This window comes from Castor canadensis, chromosome 16 (assembly GCF_047511655.1).
Source record: "Castor canadensis chromosome 16, mCasCan1.hap1v2, whole genome shotgun sequence".
Classification (NCBI taxonomy): domain Eukaryota; kingdom Metazoa; phylum Chordata; class Mammalia; order Rodentia; family Castoridae; genus Castor; species Castor canadensis.
In genome coordinates this window covers 17,613,184-17,641,123 of record NC_133401.1, presented here as the reverse complement: position 1 = coordinate 17,641,123, position 27,940 = coordinate 17,613,184, and the positions used below count along the sequence as shown (strand labels likewise).

At 47.7% G+C, this 27,940-nt stretch overlaps 1 protein-coding gene across 1 annotated transcript in view; it reads right to left on the bottom strand.

Annotated features, from left to right (window-relative positions):
* The window catches only part of Arhgap35 (Rho GTPase activating protein 35), a 105,351-nt gene that overhangs the window by 35,759 nt on the left and 41,652 nt on the right, over positions 1-27,940 (bottom strand). Inside the window, exons 2-3 of the mRNA XM_020170964.2 lie at positions 23,433-27,284; positions 11,393-11,537 (exon numbers count right to left, since the gene is read on the bottom strand). Coding sequence (XP_020026553.1) covers positions 11,393-11,537; positions 23,433-27,116 — 3,829 coding nt within the window. The 5' untranslated portion in view covers positions 27,117-27,284. The remainder of the gene's footprint in view (positions 1-11,392; positions 11,538-23,432; positions 27,285-27,940) is intronic.

The following is a 27,940-nucleotide window of genomic DNA, read 5'->3' as shown; positions in this document are numbered from 1 at the left end:
CTCCACACATTGGCAGTCACACAACTAGACAGATGCCGAATCCTGTGCTTCCACTAGAGACACCCAAGAGAAAGCCCAGGGAATGTTCAGCCTGATGACTTTGGCACTTGCTATTCTTCCCCAGGAAACAGCATGGCCACATCTTTGTCTCTCCTTCAGGCCCTCCTGAAAAGCTACTGGCTCTAGTCACGTAACCTGAAATTTGGCCACTCCCATCCCTGGAATGGCACTTCATTTACCGTCTAGAGCAGTGACTGCTAAGACCCCTATGGTGTGTGTCCCTGCCACTAGCCTGCAGTGCAGGCTACATGGGGGAGGAGGGGTGTATTTTTGTCTGTCTTGCCCAGCATCCGACACACATGGCTCCATCTACACTAGCTCAATGAGTGCATCAAGCAGTATCTTCATGTCACAGGCCTAGGAGGCAGGAAAAAGATCTCAAAGAACACAACACAAGATCCATGACTGAGAGGAGTGGGGTTTCAACGAGAAGACCGTCACCTGTGAAATCCTCAGAGGACAGATGAGAAGTGGATACAGGTTTCGCCACACAGCAGCGAAGACGGCTCACACGTTCTGAGGTTCCCTGTGTGCCAGGCCTGTGTCTTATGGGCATGATCTCAATGAAGTTTCACAGTCCTAAAAGGTGGGCACTTTGCAGAGGAAGCTAACAGAGGCTCAGAGAGAGGAAACGGCTTAGCCAAGGCACATGGTAGAGCTGGGATTTGAAAACTGTACCAGTCCAAAGTCCATGCTCTCACTCGCCTTGCTACAGCCTTTGCAGCTCAGACAGGAGAACAAGTCTTGCAGACTACTCTCTCTGGGGAGCAGCCTGCCCTAGACCTCAAAGGCCAAGAGAGTCTGTGCAGGGGGACAGAGAGGGCCCAGTAGACCAGGAGAGGTGCCCTGGATAGCATCAAAAGTAACAGCAGCAGCTAAAGCAGCACGGTAGCTTACAACCTGCCTGCTACTGTGACAAGGTCTGTACCACAGTGAATCATCTCAATGACTAACGTGCTATCGTTAACCCCACTTCATAGGCAAGGTTAAACATTTGCTCATAAGCAGCAGGGCCAAGGCTGGCTTCAGGTTCATCCTGTACAGACTATTCACTAGCAAGAAACAGGAGGCCACCAAGATGTACGTGACATGTACATAGACAGGGCATGTGGCGAAAGCCCTGCAGTGGCCTCTCTGGCGCCGCAGCTGCTAGTGACAGTTGCATTCCATGCTTCCCCACCCCCACCGGCTGTTCTTAGCCTGCCCTGGGTGTGTCTGTCACAAATCTGTCTCCCAGAGGCCTCTGATCTAATGGCAAGTGTTGTTCCAAAGATGCTCCCATCAATTAGTGGTGAAATTTAAATCGGCTCTGCAGAAAGCACTCTGTGCATCCACCCAGGCAAATGAGCCACACCAGAAGGTCACAGCTCTGAGAATTCTGTCCAAGGCCACGTTTAGAGAGAGCTTCAGACAAGCACAGCAACAACCCTTAGGCCATGACTCAAAGCTTGGTCCTCACCCAGAGAGCCAGTGAGGAACGGGAGAGGGGAGGGGGAGATTGTTTGACTCAGTTCTCTTTCCTCTTATCCCACACTGTCCACAGAGCTGGCCCTTTTACTGTCCAGGAAAAGAAAGAATAAACACGTTGTGTGGGAGTCACACGGTGGGACTGCACATTGAGTGAGAATCTACCTGAGGATGGAGTGCACAGAGGTAATGCTGAGTGGAAGAAGCCAGACGTGACATTCTGATTACAGCTCTAAAGGACAAAAGCAGGCACAACTGTTCTACCCTGTCAGCGGCTAGGACACTGGTTATCCTGGAGGGGAGACACTATGACGGGGCCTCTGGCTGCAGAGGCACGTCCAGGTTGTGGCATTCACTGAGGTACACTTAGGAGGGGTGCACTTTTCTAAATTCTGTTAAACTTCGATGAGAAGTTTCTGAAAACTGCCATGCATGCTGTCCAACCTCTGTTCTGGGGAAATCTGTCTGGATCTCCACCTCCACAGCAAGCCAATGACAGCACTGGGTAATACTGATGGAGGGACCACTATGTCCCAGGCACTATGCTAAGAACATTATAAAGACTTAATCTAATTTCCAAAAACTCCCTTTCAAAGAGTGGTTTCTTGCAGACTGACAGTCCGCTACTATCACACAGGCAAGCAAGGGTGCCAGGTGTGACTCCACAGTTCACAAACTGAACGCTGGGCTTTGCTAGGGCAAGGGGTTCATGTCAGCACTGGGTGAGTTACATGAAGCACCCTAACTCTTCTCTTCTTCACGATACTGGCTTTTTTGCTGAGGTTAAGCCAGTTGTGTTGAAGCATGTATCACATTTTAGATTTGACTGATTGTTGCCTTCTGGTAAGATTCAGATTAAAGGCCAGGAGTGGTGATACTCACCTGTAATCTCAGCTATTTGGTAGGCAGAGATTGGGAAGATCTCAGTTGAAGGCCAGACCAGGCAAAAAGTTAGCAAGACCCCAATAGCAATCAATAAGCCAGGCATGATGGTTCATACCTGTGATCCCAGCTTTGCAAGAAGGCATAGGTAGGGGGATTGTAGTCCAAGTCTGGCCCCAGGTAAACATGGCAGATCTCAACTGAAAACCAAGGTAAAAAAGGATTGCAGGCGCGGCTAGTCAACTTAACGTGGCAAGGAGTCACATAACATTACGTTGAAGGCTAGTGGGGGTGCTAAGTCTGAGTGTTTTGTGAGGATTTCTCCATTATAAGGGTACAGTCCCCTTTAATGAACAGTTAATGCATTCAGTGATATTTTGAGGCCTTATAATATAAAGTTCCCTCATAACCATTTCCCAATGACTCTGTCAAGACGTCCTCGGACTTCCCGTGAGCCAGCTGCCAGGCTACCACCTTGCTACTTCTGTCATTACAGGTTAGTTTGCACTGTTCAGAGTTTACAGACGTGGATCATCTCAGTAGTTCTCAGTGCCTGCCTCTGTCCCTTTTGGCAGAGTGAATGAGACTTGGCCACATTACTACGTGCGGCAGTGCTTAATTCCTCTGTGTCACCAAGGAGTGTGCCCCTGTACAAAGCACCAGAGTTTGTTTATTCATCTGCTGAGGGACAGCCGGGCAGCTTCCAGTTTGGGGCTCTGGGGAACAAAGCTGCTAGAAGCAGTTAAGAGGAAGTCTTACGTGAACACATGTTTTCATTTCTCTTGGGTGAATACCTACAGGTGGCTGGTGAGTGCATGTTTAACTTTTCAATAAACTGCCAAAGAGCTTTCCAGATGATCCCTCTTCCACGCTGCCCTCAGCAGTATCTGTAAGGGTGCTAACTGCTCCATCTCTCCATCAGTACTTGGTCCTGTCAGTCATTTTACTTCCCAATGACTTGAAAATCCAATAATGTTTTTTGTCTAATTAATTATGCATTTGTGTGATGTCTACTTCTCTCACCCCTGAACATCATGACAGCAACCCAAGTTCAACACAATGCCTAGCATACGGTAGGTGCCTAATTAATGTAAGCATACAAGAAATAATGGCTGAATTAATGAAATCTGCCACCCACATAACACACAAAAAAGATGGCCAGCAAACTATTTTTAGACCTATGAATAATCAGAAAGTTTTGGGGCTGCAGGAGTGGCTCAAATGGTACAACACCTCCCTAGAAAGCAAGAAGCCCTGAGTTCAAACCCCAGTTTCTGTCTTCCTACACGCACCCAGTCCTATGTCTGGGATTCCCCACTTTACCAGGGGTGAGAGGTCAAATTCGACCTGATCACGCTATCCATGCAGGCCAGCGTCTTTGGAAGTCACCGACTGAACCACACAGCATCACTGCTAAGTGAGGTGCCAACACCCCAAGGCAGGGTTGTGTGACTCGATTCCAGGACTCTGACAAAGTGCTTCTGAAAATAAACACGTCTCAACTACAGTACTGGGCCCAAGCTGGTACTGCCCTGAGAGGTAGAGTCCTGGCTCTGTCACCAGGTTTTGTGCAGTAGTCCCCTGAGAGTAGCGGTGGGAATATAAGTGCTGCTACATTCTCTCCAGTGAGGCTCACCGTACACTGTGCTGACACTGAGGCCCTCTCTGCAATGACCAACGATTCAGATGTTCCCCGCCCCCCACACAGGGCTAGCTGCCCACAACTGGGCTCATGGAGTGACAATAAGCTGTTATTCAAGTGTCTAGAACAATGCTGTCACAGCAGCACTCATGAAGACTGTGTGAGGCACAGGAAGTGAGTGAGGGCTGTGATAGAGTCCGTCTTTAGAATTATTATTTTCAACAGCTCCCAGGTTTCCCTGACTTCAGGAGTTTTTATTCCATGGGGACTGATTGAAATTAAGATGCACTAGCAAAACTGGGAGTTCCAGTCATTTATACAAACCGTCTGAATACATTACGACGTAAGGTGTCAAACAGGTGTCTTCTATCCTGTGAAACTGCATCTCCTTGGAACAATTCCCTATTTTTCAGCCCCTGCAGCACTTGCTAGAGGGCTGGGATTGGTTACCTCTCAGTAAGCAAACCAATTAAGGAAGGACTAGCTGGATGGGAAATCACTTTTGTCACTGTCGCTCAGTCCACTCCCAATGCTCAAAGGAAAGGTTAAAAATCTCTGAAAAAGAGAGCAAGGAAGTTGGGTCTCACATGCTATTCAAAAGGAACCAAGCCTAGAGAAGGCCATTTGTAGTTAAATGGCTACCAACAAGGCTGAGAAGGGCAGGCACAAGTAAACACAGTAAACAGGCACAAGGCACTGGGCTTCCAGGACGCTGAGACCTTCATGTTGGGGTGGGGAAGAGACCCTTGGAAGAACTTTGGGTAGGAAGCCCTGAAGAAACTCTGGCCAGAGACCCAGCATTTAACCCTTCAGCTTGTGACCAAGGAAGACGGTGAGCAGGCTCAGAAAGTGACCATCACCCTACTCCAGAGACATAAACTGCACAAAATCCAATATTCCTACTTCCTGTCAAGCACCAGAGCTCACATTGGCCTGGCCAGTGCTACTTGTTACTTAGGAGTCACAGTGCTCTCGAAAGGAACAGTGACTCTGTGGCCGTAACCAATTTTCCATGCAGATGAAAACTAAGGGAGAAGGGGTTGGGGAGGAGGGAGGATTTGGGTCAGGCTACCAGGCTTCCCCCACCTGGCCAACTGCTCTTACAGAGGTCCCCGAGCAGTTGCGGTGGTGGCATGCCCTCTTCCAGCCTTTCCATGTAACTGGAGCTGAGAGTACAAATCTAATACCCTATTAGCCCAGTAGCACAGAGGCTATCTCTGAGCCGGCCTAAAAGCACCTGCAGATCAATCTGAAAGCCACCACACCACATATTCCGATTTTGGAAAATGTGTAACAAGGGTAAATGAACTGGTTCCAAAATTCAGGTCAAAGGTGCAAAGCAGAACCAGTCAGCACCATAACGCTGTGAGCTAGCCCGAGAAGGAAAAAAAAATAAAGTGGAGAAGCCTCAACTAGAGCCGGTTACAAATGTCAGAAGAGGAAGAGCTTGAAGTGAGAAAACCATGACCCTTTTCTCTTTTCTTTATAGGATCTCACTATGTAGCCCAGGCTGACCTTGAACTTGAGATCCTTCTGTCTCTGCCAAGAGTGCTGAGATTACAGGTATGTGCCCCACGCCTGGCTCATCAACGTTTTTCTCTTGTGATCTGTGTTTAGAGGGAGTTGGTAATCTATCCACAAACTACAGGGAGGGAGCATGGCAGTCACAGGGACCTGGAACAAGTCCTCTCTGAAAAGAGGGCTTCTCTCCCCATACTCCCAGGGCCTCCTTCAGATACTAACTCTGGCTGCCCTCTTCTATCAAAAACTACAGTGTAGCAGTGGAGACAGAGCTCAGTAGTAGAGCACATACTTAGTGTGCATAAGGCCCTGGGTTCAATCCCCAGAACAAAAATTAGAAACAAAACATTGTGATGCACCAGGTATGGTGGCGCACACCAGTAATCCCAGCACTAGGGAGGCTAAGGCAGGAGGATTGTCGAGTTCAAGCCAGCTTAGGCTACAAAGCAAGATTCTCTCCAAAACCCCACAAAAAATAAAATCAAACAAAACTGCAATGAAGTTGGTCTGGGGTTGGAGTTAAGATGCTGAAAGTATATAATGCTAAGGTAAGAGACCTAATAAACTACAGAATGGCAGGCACGATCCCATCTGTCAAACATCTGGAGGACAAGGAAGGGCAGAGAGAAGATGGAAAGCTAACAGAGACAGAGACTGTGAACAGCGCTCACTTTCTGTTCTGCACACCTACCACAATGACTCATTCCATCTGTAAGTGTTAAGTAGAGACAGTGCAAGGAAGGTTTGGGTGTCCTCTGGTGTCTACACTCCTGCTGGCTGTGTCACTAGCTGTGCTGAGGTAGGTGGGTGAACAGCATCCAAAGTCCTGAGGCAAGAATGCCTCCACCCTCCCCGCCCCCCCCCCTCCAACCACCCACCCAGAAGTGAGCTTCCAAGTCCTGCCTTGAAAGGGATGTTTTATTTGCCGAGACAAGTGTCGAAGTGTCAGGTGTAGGATACACAAAAACAGGGATATGATGACGTCTGCCTCTGGACTCCTTGGAGCAGGCCTGAGGAACAAGGTATATTGGAAAAGCCATCTCCCTTTGGCTAGCCTGGACTGTGTAATTCTGTGCAGTCACATGGTGGTTCCTACCACGAGCAAGCCAGGTGACATGGGAAGGGAGGCCAGGTGGCAGCACCCACTTTCCATTCTGGACAGCGAAACTTGCTCATTTAAAACAAACCGACTGAAAGGGACCAAAGAGGCAAAGCCAAATACACTGTACATACCAACTGCATCCTGGAATGAAAGATTCAGTTGCAATGGTCTTTAGTCAATGAGCAAGTTTAGACACGAGCTGTGTATGAAGTAAATGTAGGAAGGCTCAGGGTTTGTTTTTGTGGAGCTGGGGATTGAGCATGACACACTGTCACATGCCGGGCATGCACTCTGCTGCAATGAACCCCCAGCTTCTGGCTAATATTCTTGAAGTGACAATGTTAGTGTGATTGCCAGAGGGCTTTGAGCTTAGGGCTCTGTGTGAGGTTTTTAGGGGTGAGGTGACAGGGCAGCTGCAGTTTGCTATATATAGTTAACAATAATAAAAATTGGTAGAGAAGGGCTGGCAGAGTGGTTCAAGTGGTAGAGCGCCTGCCTAGGCAGGGTGAGGCCCTGAGTTCAACCCCCAGTACAGCAAAAAAAAAAAAAAAAAAAAAAAAGACTAGTAGAGAAAAGGGTAAAGGTAGTGAAATGTCACCCACTAAGTACAAACCACTGGGTGACCACTGTACAGCTTGCAACTTTTCAACAGCTTTTACCATCCTCAAATTGAAAAGTTGGGAAAAAGAGGAAAAAAGGCCATGAGTGCTCTCTTGGAGCACTTGTGTGGGCCAGGTGCCACTATATGCTCAGTGTTTCTCTGGGCCCTCTCAGTCCCTTCCTGCAGCAGGTCAGTTCACTGCCCTCCTTCTGCAAGTGAACCAATGGCAGAGTGGATTCTAACCCAGGCTGGACTGCAGATCAAAAGCTCTATCACTGCTCCACAAGGCCTCTCCTAGCTATTGTGATTGTTAATGTTAAGCACATTGGGAGAAAACGCTACATGGTCCAAAAGGAGGAGTGGCTAAATAACCTGGCTCCAGCCACTCACGCAGCATCATGCAGCAAGGCAGAAGACAGTCTGTGCTGTCCTCATCTTTGTTCAACAGTTTATATAAGATGCACACATATTCTTACCCCTGGAGCTACTGGGATTTGAACTCAGGGCCCAGTGCTTGCTAACCTGAGTGGCTGGGATGGCAGGTGCACCAGCCAGCTCTTGACTGGCTGAGACGGCACTGACTTTTGCTCTGTCTGGTCTTGAACTCCAGTCCTCCAAATCTCTGCCTCCAAGTAGCTGGGATCACAGGTGTGAGCCACCACGCCCAGTCTCAGGTATAAATTTGGTTAATTAAATAAACATGTATTTTAAAGGAATATTTTCACAAGGCATTTAGCGACAGAGGAACATGTGTCATTAAAATGAAGGCACAATAGCCCTGTGCATGGGCAGTGGAAGTCAGAGGTGTGGTCTGCACCTGTAGGGCAAGGAGGGAGCACGAAGTGGTTCTCCAGTAGTGGGATCATCTCTGAAGCAGGACAGCCTGAGGAGGGGAGTGAGGGGGCAGCGAAAATGAAGTGGAGGGGACAGAATCAAGAGATGGAGAAGCACATCTGACAGACTTGGGCCTTGATGAGTCAGACACCCCTGAAGTGGCAGCACTTTAACACCGCAGCCCACTGGGGCAGGGTGAGCAGCATGCAGAGATGCTGGTTGCTTGTGCTGTGTGGAGAGATGGAGAAGCAGGAGGCAAGGCAGGCCAGCCCACAAGGTGCCTGGCTACAGAGCTCGTGAGGCACACCTAGTCCCCGGTCCCACTGCAGCGAGCTACACAGGAGCCCATTCACACAGGCTGCCATGACGAGGGTGAGCAGAACACCTGCAGAGCACTGTGGCACACACAGAGGGGCCCAAAAGCAATGGTAAGCACTATCCAGGCAAGAGCCACCGCTGGGTGTGTACTTGTGGGTAAACATCCAAGGAGGGACCTGCTACTCATGGTGTCAAAGCAGCTCCCTACAAGTGCTCACCAAGGCCACAGGGAGACAGATGAGACCGGCAGATAGCCCTCACCAAGTGACCAAAGTAAACACCTCTAGTGATGGGACAGGTGACATCACATGCCTCATAACTAACACACTGAGAAGGATGAAGCATTGCTGACACACAGCTCCTTCTGAATAGGAGAACCAAATCTAATCATGAGCAAACAGGAAAGTGTGTGTTTGTGTGTCTGGGGTGGAGCTGGGAGGCACCAAGATGAGGAACTGCCCACAAAAACACCCTACTCTGTGTTCTTGAAACTATCAAGGTCAGAACAATCATACCAGTGTTCTAGATGACAGGAGGTTTGACATGTGGTCTGGGATTGGGTTCTGGAGCAAGAATGGTTTTTGTATGTTGCTAGAAAGGATACTCCTGGTGAGATAGGAAGTGTGTATAGCTTAAATCACAAATGGACTAGTCTCAGACCAATGCTCCTTTCTAACTGTGCTTCTGCACACAATTGGGTAGGATGATAGCGCTTTCAGGATATATCCTCTGAAGTGTTTAGGAGGAAAGGTACATTAGGACCTGCAATCTTGAACATTTAAATACAGAAAGGAAAAAATATCCATCTCTAGAGAGAAAGAATGATGAAGCAAATGTAAATATTAACATTTAGGAGGTGGGCACTGTGGCTCATACCTGTAATCCTAGCTAATTGGGAGGCTGAGATCGGGAGGATCACAGTTCAAGGCCAGTCAGGACAAACTGTTCACAAGACCCCCATCTCCAAAATAACCAAAGCAAAATGTGCTGGAAATGTGGCTCAAGCAGTAGAGTGCCTGCTTTGAAAGTGTGAAACCCTGAGTTTAAAGCCCAGTCCCACCAAAAAGCAACAACAATAACAACAACAAAAGAAAACCATTTAGGGAAGCTGAGAATTTTTTCTTCTTCTCCTTCAGAAGAAGGGGTTTGAACTCAGGACCTTCATCTTGAGCCACTCCACCAGCCCTTTTTGTGTGATGGGTTTTTCTGAGATAGTGTCTCTCAAACTATTTGGCTTCGAACTGCAATCCTCCTGATCTCTGCCTCCTGAGTAGCTAGGATTGACAGGTAGGAGCCACTGGTGTCTGGCTTCGAACTTTTTAAAAATTATTTTATTTTGAATTATCATACATTAATAATATGAGGGAATTTTATTGTCAGAATTCCACACACGAAGCTAGGAATTTTTATAATTTAGAATTTGTTACAACCACCAATTTTCCTAACTTCCCTGAACCTGGACTTGCTTCAAAATAAAAAGTGAAAGAAAACAAGGTGCCCTACCCCCAAAGAAAATGACCCAATTTCTCTGAAGCAAACAAGGAGGCTTCAGCTTTTCAACTTGCTTCCTGCAGATTTTCCTTGCCTGTGAGGTACCAGGAAGGAGCTGAAGCGGTGTGGAAAGATGGACACTGAGAGGTGGCTTGGGATCAGGAGGATTGGGTAAGTCTGCAGATGTGCCAGGATGATGCAGAGTGCTTGCTGAGACTCACCCTCAGGTGTTGCTGAAAAACCCTTGGAAGAACTTCAAAGTGTTGGGTGGACTTCAACTTCATATCCTAAGTATATTAACACTGTCATTGAGCTTCTAGGCTGCTGCTGTCCATACCATAATTGCCCGGCCATGAGAAAGAACACAGAGGAAGGCTAGTGTAAGCCTAGATTCCTGAGCTCAGTCACTAATGCTCAGGAACACGCATTAGTATGTGCCTGTAACACCACCTTCTCCCCAAAGATTGGCTTTGAAAGCAGCCAGGAGAGAAGTCCAGGGAAATGGTGTGAAATGGGAAGGCCAAAGAGACAGTGGGAGCTTGAAGTGAATAAAAACATGGTTTTAACACAGGAAAATTCTGTCATTTCAAGAACATTGCATCCAGTTGGAGCTGTAGCTCAGCTGTAAAGCCCTTGCCTTGTGTGCAAAGGCCCTGGCCACACACTAAAACAAACAAAAATGAACAGTGTAGAACATTTTAAGACATTCTACTTTTATAATTGTCTCATGTTGTCAGTATGGCTGAAATTCAGCTGCCTGACCAAGCACCCTGCTATCTTGCCTCAGAAAAAACATCCTGTCAGTATCTGAGTCTCAGGTACCTGAACACCAGTGCCAGAGGCTGTAGCAGGCACAAGTACTCATTCACCTTATTAAATGAGTTATGTGTCCGGTACACCGTGGACAGCACCACAACAAACCAACTCTTTCCCTGCCCCCAGGCAGCTGCAGATCCACAGTGGACACGGGCAGCCCCACACTGACAGCAGTGCTGCATGCGTGGCTGGGTGCAGACCTGGAACAAGAGGTGACAAACCTGCCAGGTGCTGGTGGCTCACACTTGTAATCCTAGCTACTCAGGAGGCAGAGATCAGGAGGATCGAGATTCGAAGCCAGTCTGGGCAAATAGTTCACGAGACCCTATCTCAAAAACCTCCCCACAAAAAAAGGACTGGTAGAGTGGCTCAAGGTGTAGGCCCTGAGTTCAAACCCCAGTACTGCAAAAAAGAAGGGACAAACCTGCCACACCTGTGGTCCTGAGGACAGATCTGGTCCAGCACACCTGATGTCTAGTGAGTGCCACACGGCAACTTCACAAATGCAAAAATGGAGGCACCATAAGTCTGACTGCTGTCAGATCACCAGCCTCCTTCTCTGAGAGCATCTCACACTGAACAATCACAGCTTCCAGAAACTTCCCTCAAGTTTCCTTCAGTCAGTAAAAGGGACAATCTGCTGTGAGGTAACTCTTACCTGTGGCTTCAATGTACTCAATGCATCGTTCAATAAAGATGGGGATGGGCTTCTCTGGCGTCACGACAGTTGTTAAAGGCACCCCAAAATAGTTACTCTCCCAGGTTGCCTTCGTGATGGATGGTCGGGGTTTGGGCTTTGGTTTCTGTCCAGAAAAGAGAAAAGGAAGTACAAAAACAAAGTGAGTACCAGCATGTATGTATAAGGCTTGCAGAGAGGAATGCGCAGTGGAATGGAGACTGCTGAAAAGATTACAAGCAAGATAAAGAGACCCACTTGCTTGTCTCACAATTCTGCACATTCCGGCTTCCAAATACCACACAAGGTACCAGATAGTTGCCATGTAGTCACACCTTGAGGGGGAACTGCATTATTAGAACAAAGATGTTTATAACAAGCAGGACAATTTATTCAATAATAACAGTAAGATGACTATCTACATCCTTCATCAGGGATGCACTGGAGTAAACAGGAAGTTTTTCAACAGTCCTTAAGGAGAACAGATGTTATATACTTCAAGATGACTACAATCTTCAAGTGATAAAAGATGGATTGGGAAACAAATAATTTCCTCTTTCCAGAAAAGACGTTCAACATGCATCTTCGAGAGCTGGCAGCCCCAACGAGAATTCCCTGTGAGACGTGGGCCTTGGGGTAACTCCCAGTGGCTTCCGCATTAGCACAGGGTAAGCACAGCCACTAATTCAACAAGGTGAATTAGTGTAACATAACTGTCTATTCCCCCCTAAAGTCACCTTCCCCATGAAGTAGTGACAGTGGCAGCAGCAACAGCAACTATGTGAAAACTTACTGTGTGTCAAGGAAGTTCCAAATGCTTCCTTTTGGGGCTGGGGTTCAAGTGGCGGATCACCTGCCTAGCAAGCATTCGGTCCTAAGTTCAAACCCCAGGACTGTCTGATGTATTTCCTTTCAAGCCTCACAACACTCCATTTAACCAAGGAAAAGACTCTTGGCTAAATGACACAACCAGTAACTTGGCAGTACTTAGACTCAAACCCAAGAAGGTCTGTCTGCAAAGCCCATGACACTAAGGTGCTCTGCTGCAAAATTTGCCAGCCCTCTTATTTTGAAGTTCACATGAGGAGCACATGACCCTAAACTACAAAATGGAAATTTCCGAAAGTCAAGGGAATGGACTTGGAAATTTGACATTCTGGTAAAATATTCACTAAAAAGAAGAGAGTAACCAAACAGGATCCTGGTAGACAGCCCCAGGTGTATCTGATGATTTGGTTTCACTTTATAACAGAGCAGACTGACTTAGAAATGTGCACAGGCCACACACTAATTAGCAATCTTTACAGAAACTCACCTTCCCCTTTCCTCCTCCTGCCCATCCTCATTCCTTTTAGTGCCCTCTGTATGGGAACAACTCACTTCCTGTTTAGTCTGAGACTCTCTGAGGACTTAACATTGGGAATTAAACTGAACACTGAAGACAGAGCAAGCCTATCCGGGACTGCTGGCTGGATAGACCTCAGATGACAACCCAAAGGCAAAGAGAATCTCCTTTATATCGCCTGTCTGCTAAGTGGCTGGGAGCAAGGGCTGCGGCATCCAAGAGAACTGCATGTCCCACGAGGCCAAGGCCTGGCCCTGGCCCACTGTGATGAGTCCACTCCTGCTCAATGGTGCAACACAGTCTCTGAGGTAAACAGGAAGTCCAACTTTAGACCTTAGCAAAGGAAAAGCAACTTAGTGATGTTAGATCCACCTCCAGGAGTAACTTAACTGATCTGGACTACCCAGCACCTTCTTCTTGGGTCAAGTGTAGCCCAGGCAATTTAAGCTTTGGAACCTGGCAAGGGTGGGTCAGAATCCCAATGACAAGCAGGCTACACAGCAGTGCCCCCATCACAAGGTGATCATGAGGGTTAAATGATGTGATTCGTGGAGGTCAGTCAGTCCTGTATACATAGTAGTTACCAATAAACAGGAGCCTTATGTATGAAAAATGGATGGGCTGGGTCCTTCTGCTGTTACACGTTGTGGCAATCAGGTGACAATGAGTCAAGCAAAGCTCTCCCTGGAAACTCCCCCACGTTTAAAGGTTAACTCTAGCATTTGAGTAACTAGAGACCATCCATATGTAAACACCACCTTCCCTCACTCTGCTGCACTTCACTGCAAATGTGGTTCTTCAGGAAAACTGAGGCTTCCCAGGCTGGCAGAGTGGCCCAAGCCATAAGAGCATCTGCCTTGCAAGCATGGGGCCCTGAGTTCAAACCCCAGTGCTACCAACAAACAAACCAACCAACCCTGAGGCTTCCAAATAAATGCCTGCTAAGGGGAAAATGGAACTGAAGGGAGGTGGTGAGCAAGCAACTCCAAATCCTAGAGTAGAGGTCTAGTCAGTCTGAATCCAACTGAAACCAAAGTCCTCTGCCTCTCAGAACTTGAGCAGGATGGTGTGAGTGGGCGCTCCCAGCCAATGCCAGCTGGGAAGGTCGGCTGCCATCAACTGGGACTTTTTATGCATCAAACACAATTTTTTCACATGCATTCCCTCACTCAAATGCACACCAGTCTGCAGGTGTGGACATTAACTACCCCACCTTACAGACTGCATCCCAGGAAAATCTGCAACACCTGTGCTGGGAGCCATGCAGCTTCCTGTGGACGTTCTTGGGACAAGCAGAATGAATTTCAGGGAGACTGAGCCTGTCTATGGATAGAGAACGTCTAAAGGTAAGATGGACTCACCCATAAAATACCAGGGCACTTTAAGCTGAAACGGGAAGAGCAGCTGAGGTGCTGGAGTGGTAAAGCACCTGCCTTCCAAGTGTGAAGCCCTGAGTTCAAACTCCAGTGCCACCAAGGATAGCCAACAACTACAGCTACACAGAGAAGAGCAGAGCACTATGACAGCTATCCTCAAATGGCCACTGGGCTACCTACTGAATATGGAGCAAGCTTATTTGTATGGCTCCAAAATGCCATGTTGGGAGAGATGAGAGAGATGAAGGCTAAATGACAGCTGCTCTTATCTCTTCAAAGAGTTCAAGATCTAGTTCAACCCTTCAATTTGTGAATGTGAAAATGGAGGACAAGCGTTCGAGATACCATCAACCCCCCTTTGCTAAATGTCATGGATTCCTCACCCTCCCTCCCACACTCTCTTTTAAGACTGAAACCAACTCCAGCTTATGGAATGTCAAAATACAGCATTGAGATAGCTGAAGGCTCTCTGGGTGTCACAAAATGAGGCAAGGAACTGCTGAACAAGGAATCAAAACCTTCCTAGTAAGGAAATTAGTCTGTGATGTGTGCCAAGTGTTGGGCTAAGCTGCCAGTACAACCAACACCTCAGGCATCTGACAGATTACTGGGCACATTTCAGTGGAAAGGCCATGCTCCCGAATGGCTTGCCAGATGTCTTGTGTCCAGTCAGATGTGTGTCCCTCATCAGGGAGTCACTGGGGGCGCTCTCAGCAGCAGGTGGAGAAAGGAGAAAGTGACACCACCCAAAACCCATCTTCTTTGGGGGCTGAAGTGAAAAGGTATGCAGCCAGAGGAAGTTAAGCCCTAGAACGATCTCCACACCTGTGCCTCTAAGAGAAGAGTCCCACGGGGTCACAAATGGACTGGCGATTCCTCAGGGGTGCTAGGTGCTCCTGACAGCTATTTGGAACCCCACATCACCCTGAAAGTAAGGGTTACCAGCCCCCTTCACAGCTGAGAAGAGAGGCCCAGCTGGAGGATGCTTTGATCTATGGCTTTGCACCCTCCCCTCCACAAATGTCCCTGCCCCTGCCCCAGACACAGGGAGGAGGACCCAGCCTGAATCACCAAGAGCTGGTTTTTATGTCTGTTTTTTGATGACACTAAGTTTTGAACTCAGGGTTTCACACTTGCTAGGTAGGTACTCTATTGGTTAAGCCATGCCATCATGGCTTGTTTTTGAGAAAGGGTCTCACTTTTTGCCAAGGCTGGCCTGGACTATAATCCTCCTGTTTTACCTCCAAAGTAGCTGGGATGACAGTTGTATGCCACCATACCCAGCTACTGACTGAGATGGGGTCTTGCAAACTTGTTGCCTGGGCTGGCCTAAAGCCGCAATCCTCCTGATTTCCCTTTAGATAGATATTTTTAGAATGAATAACCTAGTCTATTGTTCTGTACCTCAGTTTTTTTAAAAAACACACCTAATTCTTAGTCTCATGATACCCATGAGGCAAGATTTATAAACAAGGCCTTCTGCCAGTGCCACATCAGGCAGAAGAGATGGCTGCAGGTGGCCTGGGCTCCTGGCCTTTCAGAAACAAGGGTGTAAAGGCAAAGTTCAATCTCTGGTACAGACACCCATCATGGGCCTGTGCTCCCCCTGGGGTATACGCCCACCCAACAGCCCTCCAAGTTGACCAGGGCAAGGAAAAGAGTAGAATGCCAGCAAGGAATACAGAAGAGCTAAGGCAAGGGCACCTTCCTTGAGCCTGAAGGTGTACAGTGGGATCCCGACAGTTCTGCTGCACCGTTTCCAGTATTACTGGGCAACAGGAAGATGACCTGTGGCACAGCTCTTCCCTTCCTGCCCATGCTGTTCTCACTAGCATGTGGAGACCAGGCTCTGATGGCCTTCTGAAAACTGAGACAAGACTATATCAAAACCCATTATTGTTGTGGTTTGTTTGTTTTGATTTCTGAGACAGGGTCTCACTATGCAGTCCAAGCTGGCCTTGAACTCCCGATCCTCCAGCTTCAGCCTCCCAAGTGCGGGGATTACAGGTGTGTACACCACACTAGCTCAAAAACCCTTTTTTATTGTTGTTTGTTTTCGTTTTGTTTGTTGAGACAGCATCTCACTGTGTAGCTCAGGTTGGTCTGAAACCCTGATCATCCTGCCTCAGCCTCCTGAGTGCTAGGATTACAGCTGTACATCACCACACCTGACTCAAAAATCCTTTGAAAAACCAGATGAAATGATTAATTCCTTTGTCCCTCTGTAGGCACTGAATAAGGTATAGACACTATGTACACACATTCTACAGGTCTAAGTTCCTAAAAGGCAAGAATTTTGGCAATTTTCTTTTTCAATGACTTGTCCAAGATCCCACAGCCAGGAGGACTGTAAGCACACAGGCAACAGAGGGCCAGCCACTCTTTCTCCATAAACAGTGTTCTGGCTTCTGTGGACAGCAAATGGAGCAATGCAGACCCCAAGGTGCTCTCTCTTCTGCTTCCCACAAATACCCTTCCACACCAAATCACCCAGATTTTAGGGTAAGAAAATATGGCTACTAAAGTTGTACCACCTAGCATAGCTTTTTAAGTACTTGGCAACAGAGCTAACAAAGGCAAAAACCCCCAAAAAACAAAACCAGAATCCAGGTCATTGTACCAGCTGTATGTACATACACGTACATATGTATGTTTGTTTGTTTGTTTGTTTATTGATTTGGTGGCAGTGGAGATTGAGCCCAGGGCCTGGCTTGTGCTAGGCAGGTGGTCTACCACTTAGGTCACATCCCTAGCTTTTTTGCGGGGAGGGAGTAGTAATTTTGCCTGGGCTAGCCTCAAGCATGAGATCCTCCCGCCTCCTGAGTAGCTGGGATTAGGAACAGACAATACCACACCCAGCTTTTTTTCTTTAAAGGAGAACACTATATTCAGCATATAGTCTGAAACAGGGACAGTCATCTGAATGAGGACAAAGGGGAAGCCAACAGAAGCAAAGCTCCAGAGGGTCACATACATTGCTTGCCAGGCTGTATGGCGGCATACTCTGGACTGATAGTAATGATCCCATAAATGACATCAAGCGTCTCCACGACACTCTCTGTGCCTTCCTGATTGGCAGTCATTCCCTCACATTTCCAAAAGAGCTTTGAAAGGAGCTTTGCAGCTGAGTTACTCACTTATGCCCCAAACAGATTCTTGATTAACAGAGATGCTTCCCATCCTAGCTTTGAAAAGACAAAGCCAAGTTTAAGAGAAAACCACGGAGCCAGGTCTACTGTTACAGTACAAGCACTCAGATGTGTCTCCCTTGAGTTGGCAGTAAGTAACAGGACCGAGTCACTCACTAGCTCAGAACATCGTTATCTAGGATGAACAGGAAGGGGCACCTCATCCTCCTATACCCTCATCCCCTATACCATGGAAAAGAAAGGAAGGCATGTCAAACCACTACAGGACCCAAATAAATGGACACCATAGCTTTTTGCTCTATAGACACGAAGTATGGCAAACCAGATCAGTTTTCACAAATGCACCCTGCCTGGAGTCATTCTTTGAAAAACAGATTTGGGTTGCCTATTGTACTTTAAGGCAGAAATTTAAGTCTATTTTTATCACCGAAAACACATTGCAGAAGTTTTTCAGGCTTGAGATCTATTGAGAAGCCGGGCATGGTGGCACACATAATCTTAGCACTCAGGAGTCTGAGGCAGAAGGATCATGAGTTTGAGACCTGCCTGTGTTATGTAGTGAGACACTGTCTCAAAAAAATAAGCAAACTTAACTGAAAATCAACAGACAAGAAAAAAGTTTGAACAATTTTTCAAAGCTTCTGTGGATATCTATCTCAGTGTCCCCACACTTTTTTGTCTCATTTAATTAGACTCTGAAGGCAGAAACCAACAGTACCCCACTGCTCTAAAGCACAATGTGCGGACATGGACTTTATTTAGCTAACCAAACTCCCTTACCTGGATGAACAAATCCATCAGGCTGATTGAGTGGTACACATACATGCACCTACCTGGCCAGTGCATAACGGCATTAAACTCTAGTTTAGTCACTACGAGTAGCAGCCAGAAGACAGAGTTCAAATGCTTAGCTCCTCCACTTCGGATCACCATTAACGTGGAAGGTGTTTAATCTCCCCAGTCCTTAGTCACCTCATCTCCAAAATAAAGATGGGAAAAAATATCTCATTAAGATAGAGAAGAGAGCCCAGTGTGGTGGTGGCTACTATAATCCCAGCTACTCTGGAAACAGAGGCAAGACAATCTTGAGTTTGAAGGCAGTCTGGATAAAAAGGTAGCAAGACCCTGTTTCAAAAGCAAAATACAGCCGAGTGTTGGTGGCTCACACCTGTAACCCTAGCTGCTAAGGAGGACAGAGGTTCGAAGCGACCCCAGGAAAATAGTTTGCAAGACCCTATCTTAAAAAATCCCATCACAAAAAGGGCTGGTGGAGTGGTTCAAGGTGTAGGCCCTGAATTCAAACCTCAGTACTGCAAAACAACAACAACCAAAAAAAGCAAAATACAAACAAAAGGGCTGAGGCATTGTTCAATGGTAGAGCATGTGTCTACATGCACAGGGCCCTGGGTTCAACACCCAGTACCATTAAAAAAAAAAGGAAAGGGAAGGGAAGAGAAGTGAAAACTTGATGTGAGGATGCCTTGTAGTAGGCCTACAAGGTACAAAGTGGGTACTCAACAAATGCCTGTGAGTACACTGTCTATGACTCAGCCTAGTTCTCCCCCCCGTCTCTGCAGCAGCCACATTAGGCTATAGGCAACCAATTGAACAGGTCCTGTTTCTCAGCTCTGAGTTCCACAGTCTCCTTGGGAAGCCTTCATCTTCACAGACTCTGCCTGCCTGGCTCTTCACAAATCTCGGCTTGAAATATCATTTCTTTTTCTTTTTTTTGGTAGGACTGGGGTTTGAACTCAGGGCTTCCCACTTGCAAAGCAGGCATTCTACTGCTTGAGCCACATCTGCAGTTCATTTTGGTCTGGTTAATTTGGAGATGGTGGTCTCACAAACTATTTGCCCAAGCTGGCCTTGAACTGAGATCCTCCCGATGTCAGCTTCCCAAATACCTACGGTTACAGGTGTGGGCCACCAGTGCCCCACTGAAATATTTCCTTGGGGAGCTTTCCTAGATATGCCAGTTTAGGGAAAAACTCATCACTCAACAATGCCTTTAGTACCCAGTACCTCCCCTCTAGTAATATGCAAAACACAGAGTATAAGCCAGGCACTGGTGGCTCACGCTTATAATTGTAGCTACTCAGGAAGCAGAGACCAGGAAGATGGCAGTTCAAAGCCAGCTTATGCAAATAGTTCACAAGACCCTATCTCAAAAACCCATGACAGAAAAGGGCTGGTGGAGTGGCTCAAGCTGTAAGAATGCCTGTCTAGAAAGCATGAGGCCCTGAGTTCAAAAAAATGCAGTACTACAAAAAAAAAAAAAAATTGCAGAATGTAAACAAGGTGATCTGAACTCCCACACCTATGATACCTAGCATGGCACCAGGCATGAGCAAGTGCTCAGGAAAGCCCATGCACTAAATTGAGTGTTTCCTTCCTAAAAGAATGAATGTGTTTGTGTGCTACAACCAAAGTATTTCCTTTAGGAGACAACATTTTTTTTCAGGAATCAGAAAGTCCAAGGTCAAGTCAGTGCCCTTTTAAAACCAAGATATTGATTTGGTCTTCCAGCCCATTGGCAAGGACTAGCCTTTTCTCAAGCCCACATGAAGGCTTTCCTGAGCAAGTTACAAAGAGCTCATATCTAGCACAGAGCATTGAGCCTGTCTGTCAAAGCCAGCATCCCTCCCCAGGGAGTGAGCAGTCCAATTCCCCAGCTGGTTCTTATTCACACTAGAAACTTTAACTCTGTTCTCGGCCTCACAAAATGAGAGCTGTGTCCACACAAAGCCACAACAACCAGCCAATTCACTGAGTCCAATGAAAACAGCCGATTCACTGGGGGGAGGGGGAGACACACTGTCAAACTGGTTACTCTGCGCCTCATAGATGAACAATGCCGGACTGAACTACTCAGCGTGTCAATGGGCTGTCTTGTCATGTGGCAGCTACAGTGAGTGAAGCATTTTCCTGATCATTCTTTTGTTTTTTAAACACAAAAATAAGAACACATCTGATACAACAGCCAATGATGTCTTTTTCAATGGTGGTCAAACACACCAAGTTCAGCAATTTGAGCAAGCCCCAAAGGCACAATTGTGAGCAAGCACCCTGGCCTGTTTCCTGGCTTTAAAATAAGCGCCACCGATCCTGATCTTGCCTTTGCAGACGCACAGCGTGGGGAGACAGGGACCATGTGCGATACCAGTGCTGAGACAAAGCTCTATTCACAGGCTTCTGGAGCAGAGCTTGAATTTCATTCAGTGGATACGGAAGACGCCCACTGAGGGTGGGTTGCTGAATGATTCCCCTGGGAAAAGGACCCAGAAGTGGGCTTCACAGTCTGCACTTTCATTGGGAAAGATGAAATGCACCCCTCACTCTGGCTACGGCTACACAGTGAAGAGCTCAGCTAGCAGATTAGCCAACGGCACTTGGAGCCTTCCTTTCTCCCCATCAAATTGATGCCCAGAACAGAGGTTTTGTGCATGAGGGCAATTGCCAGGGTAAGCCCGGAGAAAGGTGAGGGGGAACTGAGGGCTAAACCTTACACAACAAGGAAGCAGTGCCAGCTAGACCAGACCGTCTGCTCCTCCCTGCCCATTTCACCTTGGGTCTTCCCTTACCTCCAGGCCACAGCCACAGCCATGCTTCAGCCAGTCAAGGCTTCCCTCGTACTGTGCTTCATTCCTCACACCCCTCTGAGGAAGGTCTCCTTAGAGAAGGGCCAGGAGAGGTGCCGAAGGTGAGGTGTAGGGGGTTGGGATGTGACCACAGGCCCTGATTCCCAGAGCCTCAGCTGCTAATCACTACCCTCACTACCCCTACTCTACCTGAGCCACCCCAACACCTCACAGGGGCTCTCTGCCTACACATAGCTTTTATTGGGCAGACAGATGACCCATTCTCAGTAGCTGTGTAGGCTTTGCTGCCCCAACTGGGTGCTATGGCCTGGACAAGAAGGGGGGCCATCTCCCCAGCAGTATCTAGCACCAAGTATTTTCCATGACCAACTGAAATCAGAGTGCCTGGCTTTCCCTCTCCAAATAAATGCTGTATTGCTTTGTCAAGCCAATAAAACTCAAAAGCCAACTCCCCCACCAAGAGGCTGGCTTGGCACCCTTAGCCCTGACGGTATCTTGCTTTTCCAGGAAAACAAGTATCAGTCAGCAGTCTTAATGGCAGCGATCTTAACAGGACATTTGCTCCCGCAGCAAAGTCTTTCCTCCTCACTGCACTGGGTGACCCTTCCAAAGCACCATCCTCCAAGACGGGAAGAGACAATTCTACCTTCTACTCACTCTTTCCAGAGGATATTCCTAAGCTGACTGCTGGCACGCAATTGCTCTAAGGCCAGAGGAATCATTTGTTTGACGTGAAGAGGCGGAGCCCTTATAGCTAGCCAGGCAGGAAGTCACCCCTTCTTACTGCTGACCCAACAGCGTATGAGGCAGTCCTAGCCAAGGGAGCCGGGCCACCAGCAGGAACACAGCTACCCAAGGCTGGGATCAGGCTGCTCCTGTGGAGCCTGCACTGCAGTGTGAGCCCTGGAAAGCACAACTCATGTGGCATCACTTGTGGTAAGTATTAAAAATGTTGCCACAAGTCAGAAAGAGAGTTCTAATTCAGTGTGCTATTATGCCACCTTCCTAACTCCCAGGTGTGCTAACACCCCCACAAATTAGAAGACTGTTATCGTTCAGATGAGCTGTTCCGCAACAGTCTTTCCCAGAGTGGAGGAGGAAGAGAAGCCAGCCACATGTTCACAATGTTTGGGTTCTGGCTTCATTAAACAGGGAGCTTTGGGAAGATGCGGGGTGGCTGCTTTCTGGCTCCCTAAATGAGGATCACTTTCACTGGGTCTGCCTCACACCTGACACTGGAGAACAAACTACTAAAGGCGGAAAAACAAGTGGTGGGAAATCAAACAGGAAGAAGGGAGTGCTACTTAATAATCACCAGGCAGTGAGAACAGATCACATGATCCTGCTCTGTACCACAAGAAAACTCCCACAAAGTGAGAGGCAAGGGCTCCAGGTTCATGTACGTCTGAGGGCCCGAGGCTGCCCAACTGGCCTCTATGCTAGATGGTGTTAGCTCTCAAGTCAGCCCGGACCCCGGGTCCTTCTGATTTCATGTCTTGTAGCAGCTAAGTTTCTGAAAACTTTTCTTTCGAAAGGTTCCTGTAATACCTTCAGACAAGTGACTGTTCTCTGCTGTTTTGTGGGAAGGAGAGGAGCAAATGCTTTCAATGTAGAAAAAAAACCATTCTGTATGTCATAAATTCTGGTCAAGGGTCATTGTATTTTTTTTTTTTGGATCTCTCACCAAGATGTCTTTCTCTGAAAAAACAGTATTTCCCCCTAATCTAAATGGAGAAAAAAAGAAAAGAGTAGGCTGGGAAAGACTCTTGTCTCAGAGCCCAAGCCCAAGAGAACAGTGTACCCCTTACAGACCTCTGCCCTGCAAACTACAAACCACAATTCCAAGTGAGAGAAGAACATCTGCCTGCTCCTGCCTTTGCCACGACTGCCTCCACATGTGGAAGAGTAGGCCTGACATTTACACTGCAGACTTTCCCTTTCTGCCCCACTGTGGTGCCTAAATGCACTCCGCAGCTCTCACTGATGGCAGCAGCGATTCTGTGCAGAATGAAATAACGCAGATAGATGGTGCCCCATCTGACAAATACAGGACAGGTTTATACCTCTCAGCAGCAGTTCTTTTCCACTTCTGTTGCTGATCTACACTAATTCACTAATCTATAGCGCGCCAACCTCTGCAGGAGAGTACAAGGAGAAAAGAGTGTGTAAGGGATGGAGGCCACAGATGCTCAGCACTGAGGCTGGGATGTGACTTTGCATTCTAGTGTCCAAGTGAAGAAAGAGCAACCATACTGTCAGTTGTCACATTGAGAAGTTCTGTGCTATCTGCTCATTTTAGAAATTGTTTTAGACAAAGACCGCTCAGGCTATCTCTCCAAGGTGCCAGTAATAGCTATCTGAGACACTGCTAACTTTTTAATGCTGGATCAGAGAATAAATTCATTCATATTTTCTCTCTCTGTCTCTCTCCCTCTCTTTCTCGCTCTCTCTCTCTCATGCATAGTATCCTTGAAAAGCCAATATCAATGGCCTCTCACCAAGTTGCTGAGCTGAGCCAACCACTCCTCTAACTCATCCTGAGTCGGTATCTACCTTAGTGTTCCTCCTCAGACTGCGAAGAATGTTCCTCCTCCTCGGGTCTTCGTCTGTTTCATAGGGAATGACAGCATTGTCCCCTTTGTATCCCTGGGAGGCCTGGTCCTCTTCTTTCTTCCGTATGGGCCCCAGCTCATCGTCACTGCCCACGCTGAAGCTGGTTCGGTAGCTGGCAAATCGCCCCAGGCGGGTGCACCTCGTCCTATACAGCACCGGCTTGCTCACAATGGACACCTTGCGGCCACGCTCTAGAGAACTCGTGTCCATTTCACTGTCAGAACCATTGCCGCTGCCGTTGGACTGGGCTTTGTTGATGTTCCGGATAGTAATGATCTTGCCTTGGGTGCTGTCATGGGGCACAGAGTATATGTTTTCTTCTTCATTCCTTGGCTTGACCACAGCATCCATGGGTTCCGCATAGTCAGAGGGATCAAACCCATCCTGAGGCAGCCAGGGGCTAGAAGACATAGACTTCCTTTGCCCATCCCTGTGGCCTTGGTCCAAATAAGACAGATCTCCCTTGGTAATTTCAAAATGGACAGGAGGCTTTGGTTTGACTGGTGGAGGTACTTTGTTGTTGAGTTTACTCTCGAAATTGCTCATGATGAAAGACAGCCCGTCATTTCCCTCCAGTTCCATAGAGAGCTTGGAATGGTCCTTGGACAGAGAGGGCAGTGACGTGTCTTCCCGAAACAGGCTGTATGATGGTGGCTCAATGTCCTCTTCCGAGTCCTGTAGGTTGGAATTGCAGAGCGGCGACCCTGCCCGGGGGGAGTTGAACACCTCCTCCGTGGTGCTACAGGCCTCGGCAGCATTGTCATACATGTGAGTGGCCTCGATGATGTTCTTTTTCTCCACCACGTCTTTAAAAAATGGGTGAAAGATCTCAAGCTTGTGCTGGGGCTGGCTACACGGGATGCTTGTGAACCTTCCATCAATTTCTTGAGCAATCTCCTCCCCCTCTGTCAGCTGTTCCCGACTCAAGTCATTGTCCAGGACATCTATGGCGCCATCGGTGAGTGCTACAAGCTGGATGGGGATAATATCTTGCACTTCACAAAGAAAGGCACGTAACATAGCCAAGGAGGCCTTACGTTTGGCTGAATAAAAAACAATGTACCCATGAACCAACCGGCTCTTTCGGATGCTAAAGGAGGAATGGTAAGAAAGAACTGACAGTTCAATGCGCTTCTTGTGTAGCCCGATTGGAAGTTCAAGTAACACAGAGTTGCTGCTTCCACAATGGGAAGACTTACAGGTTTGGGACTGCAAGACAGGAAAGAGGATGTCATCTGCACTGAAGGGATCTCCACACATCAGACACATGACAATCCGCAGGTCAACATCAGCTAAGTCTTTGATGCTAGCAGTAGAACTGACCAGGTTTAGGTTACGCTTGGAGTCCAGGAGTCCCTTTAAAACCTGACTGATTTGCTTCTCATTAATGTTCCTTCCGTAACCGATGCCAGCAGACGCAGGATCGAGAAAGACACACTGAAGCTTGCTAGCAATTTGCTGGCCTTGTTGTATTAGGCTGTGCAGGGTCTCTCCACTGGTGTCTCCTCTCTTATTGACCAGAATTAAGGTCAGGGGGAGGTGGACTAAATGATTGTCCCGCCTGCCCAGTGTGGACTCTCTGCTCTTCTCTATACTCTCAACAACATAGGACAGTGACTCCTTTGAATTGTAAAGGCAGAGGCAGCCATGGGGCTGAAAGGTGGGTGTCTGAAAGGAGTTCACAGGAAGCCTGACATTCCCCTCTATAGGCCTCAGAGAAAGCTCGTACATCTTCCCGTCTATCACATACTTGTCATCATTTGTACACAGAGCTCGAATTTCATTGGCCAACTCTCGGGCGAGGCCGTCCTTGCCCAAGATAACCAAATTGATCCTATCAATGTTGGGGTCAGAGAGTGAATTCTTCTGATTCCGGTCAGATGGCCGGATAAACCGAGAACTAATCAAGTGCTCGATCTTCGCGTCCACACAAGCCGGGCAGCTGGGGCATGTCTCCTTTGTTGGGTGGTACACAAAATGAATGTGCTTTAGAATGAGGGCATCGCGCTCCGCCTGGAGCTTCTGTAATGCTTTAAATCGCTGCTCCTCCCCCAAAACATCCTGAATGACACCCATCTTCTCCTTGCTGGGCTTAGCATCCAGCTCGAGCTCATAAAACAATTCTGAATACTCCAAAAGCAGCTCCTGGAACTCCTCCTTTGCCTTGTCTATGATCTGCTTTTGGTGCTTGCCATAAATGTCCATGTACACAGGTTCTTCTAGCCACTGGTAGAAGTCCTCGTTCATAATAAAGCTGCGCGCCTCTTCCCAAGGCTTCCCAGGGGTTATGAACGGCGAGGTCTCCAGGTTCTCCTTGAACGCCCGCCTCATCTCGGCTCTCTTCCGCTCGTTCCTCAGCCTCTCCAAGTGGGCCTCATAGAGCTGCTCAGCAGAGGCAGTGTCCATCAGGTCAAAGGGAACCCTCTCGTTCTCCATGTTGTCGATGTGGCTGGTGGCATCCCACGGGGTCTCCTCAAGCACAACGAACCACTTCAAGAATTCCGGCTTGGCTTCTAGGAGCTTCTTGGCCTTGATGCAGCTTAGGTGGTCTATTTCATCCAGGTTTGGTATGAGGGCTTCAAAAGCCAAGGGCAGGGCCGCCAGGTACAGCTTCCTCCTACGCTCAATGTGCTCATGCTTGAGCCGGTGGACGTGTTGCAGGAAGAGCTTCTTGGCTTTCTGAGTCCCTTCCAGATAGACATAGTCCTGGTACTCTGGAGAGGCCTGCATCTTTCGGCTGACACTCAGCCAGTTCTCATTGTGGTGTTTCACGATGCGACTCACCAGCCACTCGTACTTGTCTTTCGCAGTGGCTATCTGCTGACTCTGCTGCTTGAGCGCTTCAAAGTAAGGAATGATCTTGGTCTTTCCCCGGCTTTTATCAATGAGCTGCACTAAGGTACTGAAAGCCAAGTCCACATTTACGTTGGACCTTGCTGAGGTCTCTACGACCTGGAGGTTCTTTTTGCTTAAGGCGAAAGTATGTGCATCTCTAATGTACCGCTCAACACCCTCATCACACTTGGTCAGGACCACCACGATGGGCTTTTTTGTTTTCGAGAGCTGATTGTAGAGGTTGGAGACAAACTTGAGCTGGTCATCAAAGTTCCTGTTCATGCCCCTGCTAACGTCAATCCCAAGGAGGAAACCATCGATCAGCAGCTTTCCATCTGGCATCTGTTTCTGCTCAAAGTCCTGCTCCAAGCCCAGCTGGTCAGTGCAAAAGTACATGAGCTTTTCAGCTGATGCCAGCTTGGTTGCTGCAGCCCTCTTGATGTAGGGCTGCAGGGCTGTGCTCCGATGAGGTTGGAAAGTCTGGTCATCAATAAATTCTGTCTGTTCCACAATGTGCATCTTACATTCCACACAGTCCTCCAGGGAACGGCTGACTTCTCCCCAGTAGAGAAAGTGGTCATTATTGACCACTCGTCCACCAAAGTCACTGGTGCTGAGGACAGAGGTATGGTCCAAGTGAAACTCATCAGCACTGGGGCGCACAAAACGGTTGCACAGACATGACTTCCCGATGCCGCACTGGCCTTTCTCCTTCTCTGTCCCAGATAACCCCACCACACTGATGTTGTAGGTGGGAATGCGGACATCTTGCTTCCTTGCCATCATCATCGTCCACACATCCTGCCACAATCAGCCACTTCAAGATCAGATTAGTGTTGTCCAGTGCAGTGGAGGCTGGCTGCCCAAGCAGTCAAAATGTCAGGTCCCATAGTGCTTATACACCAGCAGGAGGTCAGTTTTCAATGCTTCTCATTGCCAAAGAGCCACCATGTCTTCCTAGACAAAGGGAGAAAAAAAGAAAATCTATCAGCATCATAATTTTGGAACCCAATTTTAATCACTGAACTGTAACAAAAATCTTTTTCTTCTTTTTTTGTGGTGGTACTAGGGTTTGAATTCAGGGCTTTACACTTGCAAGGCAGGCATTGTACTGTCTGAACTACTCTGCCAGCCTAAAATCAATTTTTTTTACTCAAAAACTGTTTAGTAAATACCTAATGTCCCAAGTCTTATGTTAGGTGAAGATATGAGTAAGATGGATACATATGTACCTGAAAGAGGGACAGTCCAGCCTGATGAAGGAAAAAAAAACTAAGGAGTATGCTAAATGCTGAAGCAGGGAGTGAGTGCTCCTGGGGAAAGTGGCTAACCCTAGAGATAAGGCAGGGTGACAAGACAAGCGAAGATTCTTGCATCTGTGCAAGAAAAAATGGTGCACCTAATGACATGAGGCCAGCTTCACAGGGCTCCCACTAACCAAGTCTTGGACAATTTGAGCACCAAAGTAACTAAGCACAACAATGAATTACAACCCACTACAAAAATAGGAACTCTAGTCCACACAAACGGACCAGGCAAGAATCTTGTTGACATGTTAAATCTAGGGGGGGAAATCTTGAGGAGCCAGAGAGTTATGCAGAATCCAAGTGTCT